Consider the following 16,319-nt stretch of genomic DNA (forward strand, 5'->3'; position numbering starts at 1 on the left):
TTGAATTGAAAATGATGGGCAGCATTGAGCGGCATGGATGAAACTTGCATCCTTTGGTCTCTGGTATGGTCCTCATACTGTTATTTCTTTTTTTTTTTAATAATTAAAAAATAGAGGCGGCCAGCTCAAATCAAGTACTCAACGACCTGACACAAAGCACCATCAGCGACGCGCATAACATTATCTTAACCGGCGCAGTTTGTTCACTTTGGGCTCGCAGGTACAAGTACAACATTTTTCCCTCTGCACGATCTCCCTGGCGTCGCTTTCTCCGGCAACAACAAAACCAAACAGAAAAAACAAAACCCCACTTTCATTTTCTCTCTCTCTTTCTTCTTTCAAGTTCTTTTTCGGTTTCTACCTCCCAGGACATAGTTGTCAGTTCAATGCTTTCGTATTTTTTTTTCTCTTTTTAAATAGTATAGTATTTATCAGAAGATGAATGGGGATGAGTCAAAAGTAAGAAAAAGCTGGAGCTTTGCTCGGGATCGATGCTGGCCCAGAACCTTCCCTTTTTTATTTTTTATTTTTTGTTAACATTTATTTTCTCTTGAGAGTATTGCTGTTTGGCTAACGGGAAAATTTCGTACTACGTGTAAGGTATGTCTTTGTTTTTTTAATTTAATATTTATTTTTTTGCTGTTGGGTATTAGTTGGGGAGGTATTTTTTGCTTAAAATTGAGGCTAATTAATAGATGAAAATGATGCTGGAAGAAAAGCGAGAGCGAAATAGAAAGAAAGAGCCGTCTGCTGCTCTTCGCTGCGCATTAATTACACGGTACAGGGAGTCAGGGAGATATAGAGAGAGCTAGTGTTAACAGTTGACCTTGTCATTAAGGTTTATATTGCTACATAATTACAGCACTATCACACATTTCTCTCTCTCTCTCTCTCTCTCTCTCTCTCTCTCTCTCCCTGCCTTTCTCTGTTTCTGCATTTTTTTTCTATTCCTCATTTTATCTACACTCCCCTTACAACCTTGAACATGGTGCTCGATTAGAGCCTTGCTATCTGTAATCTCCCCGCTTAAATTCAGCCATGGAATGTTTCTCTCTTTACTCCTTTGCAGGTCCCTTCTCCTCTCTCTCTTTCTGTGCTTTTAAATAATCATGTCATGTTATCCATAATACCTTTTCGTTTTCGCTTCCTAAGTACGAGTTTGAGAGTTGGTTTGTCTTTTCTGTTTCTTGCAATTTCTTTTTTCTAATCATATAGTATATTTCCTTTATTTTGATGTGTTGGTTTTGTGTTTTGCTAATTTTTTTCCTCTTTTTGCAGGTATTTTTTGAGCAGGGTGCCTGCGGATTCTGAATCAGAAAGCGGAAAAGGGAACTAAATTCCTCTCTGATTAAAAAGGTATGCCACTGTTAATATCTTATTTGCTTTCATAATTCTTTCTTTTTGGTTCGATGTTGAGGGTTGTTTTCATGTTGGATCTGCTTTTGGATTTCTGATATTCCCTAATGTTGTTTTCTACTGATTTTTCTCTCCATATCAAGTTTAACTTTAAAACCCATCTGGGGTTTCTAGTGACGAGTTAGATCTGAACAAAAGCTACCAAACATAAATAAGTTGGTGCTGTCACAGATTGAAGGTCATATAGTTTCATTTGTTTATGTTTAAAAATACAATTAAGTATATTTTTTTGAAAGTTTAAGCAAGCCTTCGTAAAAGTTAACACTTTTCTCTTGTCCTTTTGCATATATAGAGGACAGATTTAAGATTCCACATGGTTAGCCGAAAGTTTCTGGCTCTGGAGTCATTTTTTTGTAGCCATTATTTTTGAAATTTGTATTTCTTTCTTTTTAATTTTTGGGTGGTTAACTGTTTGAGCACTCTATTTCTTTCCACCCCAGAATTGTACTATTTTTCCTAGTTTGTGATTGAAAACGGAACTGGTAGATGCTTTCTTTCCATGATTAGTTTGTGTTGATATGCAATTTTGACTTGTGCTTCCTATTTTTCTGAGGTAGAAAAGGTAGTCATGGACATACAAAATGGTTTATGAATTTCTTCCCCCTTGATAATTTTACAAGTTAATTGTAGATAGTTTATGATTTTTAGTAGTTTCAGGTTGACTATTTTTTCCCCAGAAAATTTCTCTGCCAGATTGAAACCACGCCTGCCTGCACACCCCCCCCCCCTTTTCCCCCTTTTTTTTCCTCCACTCTGCGGGGCCCGTGTGTGCCAAAAAAAAAGAAGAAGAAGGAAGAAGAAGAAGAGTGTTCGGTGTTTCACTTGCGACGATTTTGCTTTGTTGTTTAAACATTTTGTGCTGCCTCAAGTTGCTAGTATCTGTAAAAGTATTTTTGGATCATGAACTTTGTTGAAAGCTTGGTTGACCTTTTTCTCTATAGTCTGTCAAAGTCTTTCTTCTTCTTCCTAAATTGTGAACAATTTTAGTTAGTAAGTGGTCTCAGATTAAACCTGGTTCAGTTATGCCTTCTCAGAATATATGTGGAAAGTTCTTTTATGTTTTTATCTTAATTTGCTTAACTGAAATAAAATTTCCTTATAATATATTTGAATCCTGTGCATCTTTCCAATGATTTTGTCTCATATGCAGGGTGGTTTTATATAGTTTTTCTTGATTGCTTAATTTTAATGGGCATGATAGGTTACATTTTCTGGTGTGGTGCTTGAAGATTTCGCTAAAACTAGCTCGAAGAACTATACAATCTTGCATCTTATGCAATCTATGCGAACATGAAACTTGGTAATGCTAAATCTCTTATTGACAACTTCTATTTGACGTCTCTATCATTGTTTCCATGATTAGAAGCACTAACTTTTTCCTTTTTTTTTTCCTGCAACTATTATATAGAAAGTTTGAAAGTCATAAATTCTTCAGTAGGATCAGTTTTTCTGATAGAATCTGTGTCCCTTGGTCAATGAATCTTGTATTTGGAAAAATAAATTATCAAAGGAAGTTTTATTCATTCCTCCATTTATTTAAAAAAAAAAAAAAGCAGTTTATGAAGGTGCTTAACATAGCATGCAAATTTATTCTGATGCACCATGTGGAGTATTACTGTTTTGTTTTCTTTATTGTCTTGTAAATTTCTTTCCAGACCAACGGCCTTTTTGACTTTCTATAATAAGTCAGAATTTTCAAATTTTTGCTTTATATATATTGGCATTATAGACGTTTTAATACAATTTGTCGAATTTCAGTTTTCACTACCACTGAATATTGCATCCTGCAGATGGTAAACAAGTATTTTGCCAAGGAACTATTGACCATAAGCCCGACTCCAAACTTTTTGGATACAACAATATTGCTTTAGACTCGACTGGACTTCAGTCTGGAAATGGTATTGTTAATGAAGATCAGTATGGGGTCTTCAGCAGTATGAATGGCAAGGAAGGCAATGCAGATCAAGTAAAATATGCCGTAAATGAAGAAGACAATTGGCATGCCTCAAAACTTGATGGTTCTATGGGTGTGGATGATTCAACAAGTGATAATGAGAAAGAAGTACGAGATTTTGTGGCACCAACGCCATTAACTCATTCTTCACTGAAAATTGAATCATTTGAGAAGAACAAAGTTTTCTATGTAGACAAAAGTGTTATGGAATCTGAACTTCCAGAGTTGGTAGTTTGTTACAGGGATAGTGCTTACCATATTGTCAAGGACATCTGCATTGATGAGGGTGTCCCCTCCCAGGACAGGTTCTTGTTTGACCCTGGTGTAAGTGAGGAGAATCTGTGCACGATTCTACCTCCTGAGGACATAAATAGTGAGATAGCAAAAGAAAGGGTTAACCTAGATGCCTTTATTCCAGATGATATGAAACCTTCAGCAAAAAAAGAAAAATCGACTCTTTATTTGCCTATTCCTGATGTTCTAATATCTACTGAAGAAAAGGGTTCCAAAAATGAATTTTCTCTTGAATGTGATTTCAAGAAGTTGATCCCAGTAGGGGAGACAGAGGTTGATTCAAAAGAGGAAATTGCAAATGTTGCATCTAAAGAGATTTTTTCATTTGGGCAATTGCTTTCAACGCCAGAGGTGGGCACAGAGCTTTCACAACCTGAGTCTACTCATAACAGCATTGGTGAAACTGAACTACAGTCTGTTCAGGTATGCACATCTTAAATTATTTCAGAATTTGCCAAATTTTTATAAAATGGGCATGTGTTTAATCTATTTAAGATGAAGCATTTCCTTGAATTTCTTGAAAGGTCTAGCATGTCTGTTTTCCGTGTATGTGGTTTTTTGTTGGGGGGTGGTGGTTGTGTGGAGGGGAGGAGCTTGTGTGTCCTTTGAAGTTTCAATGCGGAACCCTGTCCCCTTGATACTTGCTCAAACTAATGCAGGGTCATATCAATGTACCATGAGCAGAGTCTTCCATAGGTGTACACATTACCCCAATGATCCAACCTCTTATGGCTAAGTAATTTAAACTTTGTTTCTCAATGATAGTCCATATAGAGGGATTGATGGGTCATCTTTTAAAAGAACAATTCAAACTTTGTTCTCAGTGATGGGGGACAAAGAGTATTGGATCTGGGGTGGGTAGGTGGGGTTGTGTGGCTCTATGATTTAATGGTTTTGATGCTTCTAATGCAGAGGCCATGTGAAAACACAATCATGGCAACGGCTTCTGGCTGTGAAGAATCTGAAAATGGCAATGAGCAAGTATTATTGGTGAATCCTGTTGTATATGCAGCTGAAGAATCAGATTTTGGCCATCAGGAAGCAGTCTTGGGAACTCTTGCCCTGGATTCTACAGCTAAGGCGTCAGATCATGGCCATGATGAAACAGTCGTAGCAAGTAATGCTCTGAATTTTACAACTGAGGGATTAGAAAATGGCAGCAGTGGTGATAAAATGGCAAGCCATAATGGGGTTTCTGTGTCTCAATCAACCAGGAAAATTGAAGGTGAATCATCTTGCAACAATAGGGTGGAGACTAAAATTATAACCTTTAACTCTCTCTCTTCACCACCAACGGCAAGTGGGGGAGAGGATGATTCTCAAAATTGTGGTTCAGGACGTACTGAGACTTGCTCATTCCTGCCAGAAGAGACAAGCACCGAGCCATTATCAAGTCAACTTCAATACAGCCTTGGGGAGACAAGTTTCTCTGCTGCAGTACCTCTATCAGGTCTGATAAGTTATTCAGGGCCAATTGCAAATTCTGGCAGTGTCTCTCTTAGATCAGATAGCAGCACAACCAGCACCCGCTCCTTCGCATTCCCCATGTAAAATAAGTGTCAAGCTAATTATTTATCATTCTATCTGCCCAAATATATTTTGAATTAATAGTAATAAATTGATTTTGCTAATTGCTTGCACAGATTGCAGTCCGAATGGAATAGCAGCCCTGTAAGAATGGCGAAAGCTGACCGTAGGCATCACCGGAAACATAGGAATTGGAGGGAGGGCCTTCTTTGCTGTAGATTCTGAATGCTTTTGTTCTGTCCATAGGGTAGAGTGAAAAAAAAAAAAAAAATACATCATCACAAATGATTATGGTTTAGGCAGTAGCATAAATATACCTATTTGTCTTCTCTATTGCTTGGGATGTAAGTGCAGTAGGCTTAAATTGTCATTGTTTATAGGTTTGATCTCATGCCATGCTATGCCAGTTGATCTATAAGCAATATTTTATAATTTTGTTATTATTTGATCTCATTAGCCCCCAATATTTGGGGATCAATTTTATGTGCCCTGCTTGTTGCCAATTATTTAATTGTTCATGATAACTATTGTGTGGAAATTTCCTTTCTAATTTTGATTAAATTCACCAACAGTTTCCCTTATTTGAGCGTTTCTCTTTTTATATAATTTTCTAATCAAGATTATAATCTTTATTTTACATTTAATTTATGATGGACAAGAATATAAAACATTGTGATGTTAAAAAGCAAAATATACTTGTTCTTTCAAGGAGCTCTAAACAAGAGATTTTATATATGTATAAGCTTTTTATGAAGAAATTGATAGCTATTTAATTCCTATAAAAGTTTTCTAAAAAAGCACCACTATTGCCTTTTTGGTTTTTTAAGTATCAATAATAACATTATTGATTATCTAAAATTTCATCTTTTTAATAATTATTTTCATGCTTTTATTTGATGCACATAATTTGTTTTAAGAAAAAATAACACTTCATACTCTAAATTTTAATTAACATATTATATCACTCTTATTATTTATAAATCTATCTCAAGAATTTATAATACCTTATGATTTGAAATCTCATGAGAAAGGACCCAATTTTCTCTTTAAACTATTTTAAAATTCATCAAAATCAACATATTGTCATAATTTACAAGTTAGTCTTTTGCTATTCATTAAAATGAGACCAAGGTGTTTTCCCCTGTTACTTTACAATTACATTATTTATCATTGATTATTGAATTTATCTTTGTTTTCATTTTCAATATGTTTTTTATTTTTTAAAATATTTATTTAATTACAAAAATTTATGCAGAATATATTTTAAAATTATTTAAAAATGGAAACTATACATACTCGAATTGAGGTTGACGTAGCACAACCAGAAAAGTAGAAAAGTGTTCTCTTTTTTTATTTTTTTATTTTTTTTTTAAGACAAAAGCTTAATTAAAAGGCTTTGAATTGGCGGACAAGTACAAACTTAAAAAACGGTCCCATATCCCTTAAAAAGGATCATAACTATAGCCAACAGAAGCTCAACACAAGCTTAAAATACAAGGAAAGGCCCAACCCAAATCCTTTAGCCCTATTCAAGGAACCCTAGGGTAAGTTAAACGGGTAGAAAACCCGCAACAGAATACCAACATCAAGCCAACCTACGCTGCACTTTTAGGTATCGTCTTACCGAGAAGAACCCCAACAGCAAGGACTAGCCCGTTCAGACCAAGCAATACCACATGAGCAGCCAAACTAGAAACCATGTGGAGAATGAAGGCTATGGGGCCAAGGAAACCATTCAAGCTCAAACTTGCAACCTGCACAGAGGGGAAGAAGTTAAGGAGCAGGGCTCAACCAGTGTCTCAATCTCTTTTATTCAAGGCGGCAACACTCACTCAACCAACTCTTCAAACCCTAGGGATGCTTCCTCCTTCATGCCCAGCAACAGATACTTTCTCCTGCCAAGTCCACACAAACGCTCAAATGCACATGCAATCCACCCAATCAAAGTAGATTGTCATAATTTCCTCCCTAAAGCACCACCAGACTTGCAACAACATTATAAAAATACCAACAAAAATAAGGGCAAGAGAGAGAAAACAAAAGCATACAGAAACTATCGGCAACCCAAAATCACCCTCAACAATTCATCACCGTTACTCCCCAAACAAAACATATCTACAACCCAACTGATTAGCGAAGAGGAAAACCCACTAAATCGAGACAAGGGAGGCCAAATGCGGCAAGGCAAAGAGACCCTAATCTCTGAACAGAAGAGAAAAAGAGAGTAATTTTCTCTCTTACAAGTACAGAGAGAATAAAGTGCTCCTGTGGTCATAAAATTGTGGAATTGGAAGCCTGAAGCTAGGCCATAAAATTCTCACTTTCCTGGGGCAGTCATGAGGCAAAAGGAGAATATCTAACCGCCAAGTTGCATGATTCAATTAATGGTAAATGAGCTGGCCTGCAATCTGCATTTCCATTTAGCTAGCAATGATAGAGAAGAATAAAGTGCAAGAAGATGAAATTATCAAATATTTTTTCTTTCTCCAATAAAGTGAAAGAAAGATGGTAGTCTTTATTCACAACAGTTAGTTAAAAATATATTTCTTTTTCTGGGTTTTGATGGGGATATGTCATAGTGTAGTGTAGACATGGTTACAAAACATAAACCAATAAAGGGCCCCACTATAGCAAGTGGTGACAAAAAATCCAACCCAAATGGTGTGAAGGCCTCCTAAAAAGTAAGAATAGAGGATTTCCATGTACTCGTTTTGGGAGTCTTCTTTTTGTGCTTTGTGTTTGTTCTCTCCGTGTACCTGATACAAGTATATATCCTTACCATGCTAAAAGGAAATGTCCCACGCAAAGTTCTCTAGGAAAGAAATGGAGCTTCTAGTCATCTTCCCTGCTCTTTGTTTGTGTTTCTCTGTGCTTCTAACACCCTGTGTTGGTATCCAAATTCAAGAACAAGGTAATAGAGATCAATATTCTTTCTGTTAATAGTAATTTCTCCATGATCATTATTTGTACCCTTAGATTATATATTTTCATGCATGTTCTCATTTATTTATCTGTTTCTTGTCATGAGCAGTCATGGCCAGTAGAGTTGATGAAGTCCAGTTTTCTCTCCCCGCTGCTACACTTCCAAGGAAGCTTAGAGTAATTCTTAATGAGAAAGCAGCACCTGTAAGTGTCATTATTATCTCTAGCCATAATTGATGCTAATTTAACATTAATTTTCACCAACTTAATTTGTTGTCTTCTAACTTCTGAAAAACAGGTTAATGATCATAAAAGTCAAGGTTCCACTTCAAGCGATATCCTGCAGAGAGGAGATATTTCAGGTACATATAATATCACCTATCTAGCAAACTTCATGCTACGAACTCAAAAAGTTAGCCGATGCACAGCATTATGAGATAGACATTTAACCAGCCCGGGTTCTATGCAGTTATAAAAATCACCTTGCTAGTCTAACAAACTTTTAAGCTACTTGTAGAGAGAAGTGATTCAGAAAATTTTTCTTTTTTAAGAGACAGTGTTACCTATAAAATTGATTAGAAAAATGGTTAAGTATATCCATTGTCTATATAGTTTGGGAGGAAATTTTAAAAAAGTCATCATAGAATATGAGTAAGTCAAAAAAAATTTTTAAGTGTGCTTATAGTATAAAAATTTATTGAATATATAATAAGAAACAAATGGTTTTAATAATTAATTAAAATTAAATACAATATATATATATATATATATATATATATATATATATATATATATATATATATATATGAAGAAATTTAGAAAGGTTCCAGCCAAGGCTTCCCATGCCATGCTCCCTCCACAGTCCACACTGTAGCTACCCTTTTAAAAATATAAAAATTTAGATGCCTACAAAAAAAGTTCATTATAAAGAATTAAAAAATAATATAAATTATTTTAAAAGAATCAATAATTAAAAGTAAATATATTTTTTTTCTAGGTATATATATGAAAAATTTAGAAGGGTTGGGCCAAGCCTCTGTCTCCCTACCTCCACGCAGCATATACCCTTTTAAAGAAATAAAAACACACATTTAAAAGCTTACAAAAAAGTTGGTTATAAAGATTTTTTTTTTTTAAAGGCTTAAATGATAGACATGACTAAGGGCCTGTTTGGATTAACTGTTGAATACATTGGTGATAGCTATGATAGGCGATAATCGATAACTGATAATTTGTTTTATATTAAGTGTTTGGTAAAATTATATTTAGATGTTGCTGTTAATACGTGAAATGACTAATAAGAATATATATCATATAATTTATTTTATTATTTAAATAAATATAAAATTATAAATTTATTACACTATATTATTTATTTTATTATTAAATTAAATATATAATTATTAAATTAATATATTATATTATTTAAATAAATATATAATTATTAATCTTTTATATTATATCATTTATTTTATTATTGAAATAAGAAGATAATTATTTTTTAAGATAATTAATTTTAAGTTTTTGGATATAAATAAATATTTTATATTTTATGTTATTAATAAAAAATATTTTAATAAAGTTGAAATACATTAATTAAAATATTAAAATTATAAATAAAAAAATAAAAATATTAATAATATTAATTTTCAAGTTAAATAAAAAAGGATAATATGGTCAAAATAAAAAATAAAACCAGATCAGCTATTAGCTGATGAGAAACAACTCTAAAAATAGAGCTGATATAAACTACAGCTGATGGATATCATATCAGTTGCTTATCAGCTATCAGCTCTATTTGTTTAAACTTGTCAAACACCACAATTTACCTGTTTGGGTGTCTATCAACTATCAGCTGCACCCAACAGGTAAACCGAACACCCCCTAACTCTCCAAAACTGAAACTCTTATCGGGAATTTTTTAATATGTAATAATAATATGATATATATTTGTCCAGGAAAACCATATCAAAAGGAAGAAAATGTTTTGAGAGGAAGCAGAGGGACAAGGCAAGAATGGGCGGAGGGGACCGACACATCGCAGTATTTTACGATGGATTATTCCCACGTTAGAAGAAGACGACCAATACATAACAAAGCCTTGCCGGTTGGTCCATGACACATGGATTTTAATTCCAATTAATTTTCCAGTACAGAAGTAGATATCCATCGCTACAAGCTTTTTTTGGACACAGTTTTGCCTTAATCTACGTTCATGTTATTGTAATTAGCAAAATGGGGCAGTGTTTTTTGTGAGCATATCTCCTTTATGGCCGACATTATGCTGCAAAACCCTAAGATTTTGTATCAAATTACATGTACTACCTGTGAGATTATATATATAATTAACCCTTCTCTTCTCTTTGTTTTATGGACCTTTTCCTCTTACCAGTCAAAATTGGGTTTCAACGTTCAAACTCCAATATTTTTTAGTTCAATTCAATCTCCAACATTTAGTTGTAGAAATTAGAAATTTTATAAAAGAAAGTGGGGCCTAAGCCAGGCTTAAGGCAAGACCAAGCTCAGTTTGAATAAGCCCAATTTAAAATCTTAGTTGTTAGACATTATATATGATATAATAAATAACCAAAATAATAATAGAGACTGAGCAATTGAATAATAGATCTTAATATTCAGACACTCGCCCAATCATATTAGCGATACTTGGACCATCTCAACAAAGATAAGGATCTCAAGATATCTGTCATAGTTAGAATCACACTCGTTAAAAGGACTCAACGGGCAAAGTAGATTCTAATTTTGTTCAACTAAAGAACTCATAATCTTAATAGGAGCCAACATCAAAGGCCTATATAAAGCCATCAAGTATGCATACTTAAGTATCAGAGTGATAGTTATCTAACCCACTCCGGAGCGGTGACCTAACTCACCCAATGCTCTTCTCGACCTGGTGCCTTGCAGATCTAATCCAATACACAATATCCATAACCCAGTAGAGAGGAAAGCAGCATCAATATAGTAACAATAAATTGAAATGGGTGAGCAATTAGGCAAAATTCTAGGTATAGCATTTGATAATACGTACTTGAAAACAAAAAGGCCGCTGAATGCTTGAAGGTGTTTTGTGTTCTAATTTTCTAGAACTAATGTGGGTCTAGGAACACTATCCAGAAATATGAAACAAAATTTATGAACTTCATTCAATTATTTCAAATAAAAAATTATGCTGTGATTTTGTATCCCAAAAACAGCACAACAATAATCAATAGAAACCTTAGGCAAAAACAAGAGAAAAGACTTAAATTTCAAATTCTCAAAGCATGGAGTGATGTCTTGAGTAGCAGAAATTCTTATAATTCATGATGAGTAAAAATGAAAAGACTCACCAAGCTTATTAACACAGAACAATTCTGTTTTTGGAAAAAGAAAAAGAAAGATCTATAATTGACCACAGTTTCCAATTTTCAATCACTGACATTGTGAAAGAAAAGAAGAGACGATGAAAGAGCGACAGTGATTTCCAGCATACAAGACAGTAACGCAAAGATCCACATGCAACACATGCAATGGGAGCACCTAACCTTGTTTTACTTGCAGGATAGAACACACGGCTTGAATAATACTGAAAGTGAGCAAAATGGTAGCAGCAAAAACAGAGATGCCAGCCCATGGACTGTTGAAATAATTCTGTTTCAAGTTAGCCTTCCGACGGTGCCAGGGGGATCTGTAATATTTGTTTAATTCTTCCTCTAGATCAGAAAAGTAAATTTTGCCGACACAAAGCCCTCTGACAAGATCGCGAAAAAGAGTTGATAGAGCCTCATTATCCACTAAACAATTATTTATGATCCCAGTTCGAGCGAGCAATTCCACATCTTTAGCAGCATTGAAGAGCTTGGCCATCAGGATTGTACATTGACTCAAATATCGGTCACAGGGAGAGCAATGGCACTGCTCAAAGGCATGGAGATTTCTCAAAAAAATTTCAGTGCGGTCATCTATAATCAATAGGGGAATTTCCAGAATCCCATTTCTGAAGTTTATGTCGAAGAAGTTTTTGCTCGAACTCAACTTAAACTTTACTCCAGTTTGGTGGAGCTCTGTTACACTGGGAAGGGATATCTGTTTGCAATTCTTAGGAGATGGCAACTGGGATGGCCTGTGGTAAATACTTAGAAAGTCAACAATATGCTTTACGTCAGAGAAATCTTTCTTCCCCAGAGCATCCTCCTTCACCCATAAAGGCCACCATTGTTTGGAGTATTCATGGAGAAGTTTGATCATGGAAAGCCCCTCATGACGAGCAAGATAATCAGTCAGCTTTAGCAAGTCCTCCAGAATAAAAAAGGGAAGTTGATTTTCAAGCAACAATAGATCATAATTTATTTCAGTAACCATCCATGGCCGGTTGAATATAGCGTCGTCACTACCCCTCAAGTCAACTAAATAATGTTTCAGCACCAACATTATGAGGAAGGAGGCATCTAATAAGATCATATTCACAAAGTCCTCGCTGCTAAGAAGAATGGTTTCTGCATAATAATTTCTCAATTTGACCTCACTCTCCATGATAAGTTTAATGCAAGTGCCAACACTTAAATTGACAAGTTGAAGAAATTGTTGCAAATACCTGCTTTTATAGTCTTCCATTGCTTGTAGTTCTTGTTTGCCATGATGAAGAGGGCCGATAGAAACTAGTTGGGGTGTGTAAGCCTTTTCATTTAACTGATGTAATCGCTTGGGCACTCTATATATACAGCGCTGATCGGATAATGGATGCACGAATTCCAACCTCCTTCCCACAGCAGTGGATATTATCTCAATTTTATGATCAATACTCTCCATCGCCTTAGATAATTTCCTGTTCCAGAATCAATAAATTAACCTCAGGTATCAAATAAAATTAATTAATCCAAAACCAACATAATATATATGAAGAAATGAGTAGATTTTCTTTCACCTGTTTCTCCCAGAAGAATGAGTTTCTCTTTTGACACCACAAGGAAGAAAAAGAAATGAGAACATTTATGCCATGGAAGCATGACCTTCCTTGTTAAAGTCAGCGCTATCAGGGAAAGGACCTGGCAGTATTAATGAAGAGGAATAAACGCGTAGTGTTCAAAGATATTGTCAACGCGGTAGCGCCTAGCAGTGGCAGTAAAACTTTAGGCTATGGCTTGGAAAATAAATAAATATAAAACAAAAATAAAATTTTAATTAACTGAAAGATGGTGAATATTAGCGTTAGCAATTTAGCATTTTACACTAAAAAAGTTTAATATGAAATTCATCATAATATAATTTAATAAATAAACCAAGTAATGCATAATGACAGACTTATAGTAATTTTCTGCTATATTTATTTCATATTATATAATAAAATTTATTTATTATACATAAATTTATTTCTTTAAAATAATATTTAATGATATATATATATATATGAGAATAAAATTATTATTTAATATTTTTTATTTAGTTATTTATTTTTATAATTGTAATGAATCGTTTGTTATGCAATTGCCTAAATAAATGTGAATTTAAAATATGAATAAATAAATTCAATCATTAATAAAAAAAAATAACAAAATGTATTTTAATTGAATGATCTAATAGTATGGATAAAATATTTAATTTAAGACAACACACTTCCCTCAATAGAGATATATGACCATTATTTGATGATTTTTTATTAGATTTATTAAATGATCTTTAAATATAAATCTCGTATCAGAGAAATGATTTAATGCACTCTATCTAATAAAAAATAATTTATCATAAAACACGCAAAAAACTCTTCAATTATGCGGACCAACCCATAAGAACCAGACAAAGTACAATAAATTCTAATGAGTAAACACATTCAAGATTTATTATGCTTCAAATGAATTGGGAGTTAATGAAAAAAAACTATAAAAAATAAATTAATTAATTAAAAAGGAGTTGAGTCTAGGTATTGATGAGAACCCTCGTCAGTGGCCACCGAAAAAAAAACAAAAAGGAGATAAAGAGGAATAGAGTAAAAGATGAGACGAGGAGGATGAAAAGAGATATATATATATATATATATATATATTTCTTATCAAAACTTATTCAACGTTGTTTTTTTTTTTTTTTTACATCGAATACTTTTAGTCCGTGGTTGAAATTTTAGCCACCTCTTCAAAAATAAAACTAAATAGAAATTTAGTATCCAAAAATTTGTTCTTCTGTGACTACGAGTCTGATTAATTTAACTATTAAATATAGCTAATAGCTATTAATTGATAATTATTACTGTTAATTGATAGTTGATAACCGATAATTAATGATAGCAGTTTTATGTTAAATGTTTGAGAAAATTGTAACACCTTGAATTTTTAAATAATTATTTTATGTATAATTATATAATTTTTACATATTTTTAAGGGCTCAGGAGGTGCCATATAATGTTGAAGGAATATAGATAGAGGTGTATGATTTAAAAGTGTTATTTGAGCCATTTTGCAGGTTGGGTAAGTTTTAGGTATGTTGAAAATTTTGCCGAATTTTCGACAAAATCTAGACTGTCTTTGACTCTTTCAAAATTTTATTTTAAGTAAATACTGATTAGTTTGTAATATAATTGTTTAGGTGAGCCGAGCCAGCCTTCCTCCTCTGCCTAGTCGCCGCAGTGACTTGTGAAGTACTGTAAGTAGATATTGATTTTAATTATAATTTCAATATTATTATATATTCAAGGCATGCTCATGCATCACATGTAAATATATGTATGTAACTAAATGTTAGGCACATTTTATGTTGAATTTTTTTATTTGAAAAATGAATGTGGATGTCACCTTAAGGTAATTTGGAGCTATGTGCGTGTGTTAGCGTACGTGTGGTGTAGTATGATGGATATGGGTAGGATGGGCAAATCGGCTTGAGCTTGTCTCGCTTGGGGCCCGGTCCTTTTTGAGTAAGTCGGGGTGAGTACAGCCTTAAGTTGATCTCGTTGATCCCCGCAATTGGATTATTAAGCGAAAGTCCAGCTCGAGTTGATCTCACTGGCAGGTTTTGGACTACAAGAGCTATATAAGGGATCAACTCCCATATGTATTTTAATTGATATGGTATGTGTGTGTGTGTGAGTGCTCCAAATTATTCTTTGCGCGAATAATATTTAAATTTGGTGAAATTGCTGATCGGTGTTGCATTTCATCCTTAGAGATGCATTAGAACTAGATAGTTATAGAAATTATTTTTAAAATCAATATCTTACTCTATGAGTCGAACGCTCACTCTTGTTTACCCATTTTTCCATGTTACAGGAGAGCATAATTTTGTATCTAACCTGCTTTCTACCTCACAGGTCTATTAGCTATTATTCCCGTATTTTGTAATGTTAAAATTGAATTCTAGATCTCTACATGTGTAAAACCATTTTATTTAGCTTGGGACTGTAAAATGAATTATTTTGGGGCTGTAAATTTATTAATCTATGAATGTGTAAATGTATGGATGGATGGCTCATTGAATGAGGGAGTTGGACTCCCATTTGATTTTATATTGATCTGTGGATGATTGTAAGGGTGAGTTGAGCTCTCCAAGTAGTTTTATTTTGAGATTACAGGTCGGGTGAGTTGAGAACTCCCCGTTGGATGGCCCATATTATGATCAGACTCTGTCCAGTTGATTTCTTGGAATTGGGATCAAAATATGGGTTGCATGGATGGGTTAGAGATTAGTTGGGCTTACTACGGGTCTTGGAAGCCTTATGCTGACCCAAGTCCAAGTGTTGGTCCGGACCGTGGGATCGGGTCTTGACAATATTGATATCAGAGCTTAGGCTCTAGATTCATGGGAAGTGCGTGTCTAGGGATTTAAAAAGGGTCTTATTAGGAGGTCACATGCGGAGTATAGGATTCTATTTTGTCTTCTTCTGTAAATCCTTGTTTTTAGCTTCTGTGTTGTACCTTGGATAATATAAGAGTGCTTCATTTAGTATCTTGATTTTCATGGAGTATATAGAGATATAAAATAGAGTTAGCAGACATGTTGGGATCTACCATGGAAATACGTACTCCAAAGAATGTTGTGTTTTTGTCAGTATAGGGCTAATGATATACCTACCTAGTACAAGGTACTAGTATTTAAAGGTGAGTTATGACAGCATAGCTGCCCTAGATGGGATTGAGGATATCATTGCTGGCAGTCGTCAGTGGATAGCCCAATCCGAGAAAGTTATAGTGTCAGTAAATCCGAAAGAGATAAAAGATTAGGAAAT

At 34.0% G+C, this 16,319-nt stretch overlaps 3 protein-coding genes across 10 annotated transcripts; 2 read left to right on the forward strand and 1 right to left on the reverse strand.

The window, feature by feature from the left end:
- Positions 1-169: 169 nt before the first annotated feature.
- Positions 170-5,697, forward strand: LOC110643894 (uncharacterized). 5 transcript variants are annotated; one of them, XM_058139372.1, is made up of 6 exons: positions 170-600; positions 1,279-1,356; positions 2,567-2,716; positions 3,207-4,087; positions 4,577-5,211; positions 5,308-5,697. In XM_058139372.1, exons 3-6 carry the CDS (start codon positions 2,707-2,709, stop codon positions 5,414-5,416), a joined length of 1,635 nt encoding a protein of 544 aa, XP_057995355.1. In that variant the 5' UTR covers positions 170-600; positions 1,279-1,356; positions 2,567-2,706; the 3' UTR covers positions 5,417-5,697. The 5 variants fall into 5 exon arrangements, with proteins under 5 accessions (XP_057995355.1, XP_021652115.2, XP_057995356.1 ...); XM_021796423.2 differs by having other exon boundaries at positions 2,618-2,716; XM_058139373.1 differs by lacking the exon at positions 170-600 and adding an exon at positions 647-1,069 and having other exon boundaries at positions 2,618-2,716; positions 4,577-5,216; positions 5,306-5,697.
- An 824-nt stretch (positions 5,698-6,521) lies between these two features.
- On the reverse strand, positions 6,522-13,179 carry LOC110643891 (putative UPF0481 protein At3g02645). Of its 4 annotated transcripts, XR_009145625.1 has the most exons (4): positions 13,035-13,179; positions 11,656-12,935; positions 7,971-8,453; positions 6,522-7,086 (listed from the first exon to the last, which is right to left on the reverse strand). XR_009145625.1 is itself a non-coding variant. In XM_058139734.1 (3 exons), the coding sequence occupies exons 1-3, from the start codon at positions 13,097-13,099 to the stop codon at positions 7,061-7,063; spliced, it is 1,371 nt and encodes a 456-aa protein (XP_057995717.1). In that variant the 5' UTR covers positions 13,100-13,179; the 3' UTR covers positions 6,522-7,060. The 4 variants fall into 4 exon arrangements, 3 of the variants coding, with proteins under 3 accessions (XP_057995717.1, XP_057995716.1, XP_057995718.1); XM_058139734.1 differs by lacking the exon at positions 7,971-8,453; XM_058139733.1 differs by having other exon boundaries at positions 6,522-8,453.
- Positions 7,982-10,473, forward strand: LOC131175431 (protein GOLVEN 6). Its single transcript, XM_058139736.1, has 4 exons — positions 7,982-8,102; positions 8,223-8,317; positions 8,412-8,475; positions 10,072-10,473. Exons 1-4 carry the CDS (start codon positions 7,985-7,987, stop codon positions 10,230-10,232), a joined length of 438 nt encoding a protein of 145 aa, XP_057995719.1. The 5' UTR covers positions 7,982-7,984; the 3' UTR covers positions 10,233-10,473.
- Positions 13,180-16,319: the final 3,140 nt, after the last annotated feature.

Source organism: Hevea brasiliensis, chromosome 17 (genome assembly GCF_030052815.1).
Source record: "Hevea brasiliensis isolate MT/VB/25A 57/8 chromosome 17, ASM3005281v1, whole genome shotgun sequence".
NCBI classification, from domain to species: domain Eukaryota; kingdom Viridiplantae; phylum Streptophyta; class Magnoliopsida; order Malpighiales; family Euphorbiaceae; genus Hevea; species Hevea brasiliensis.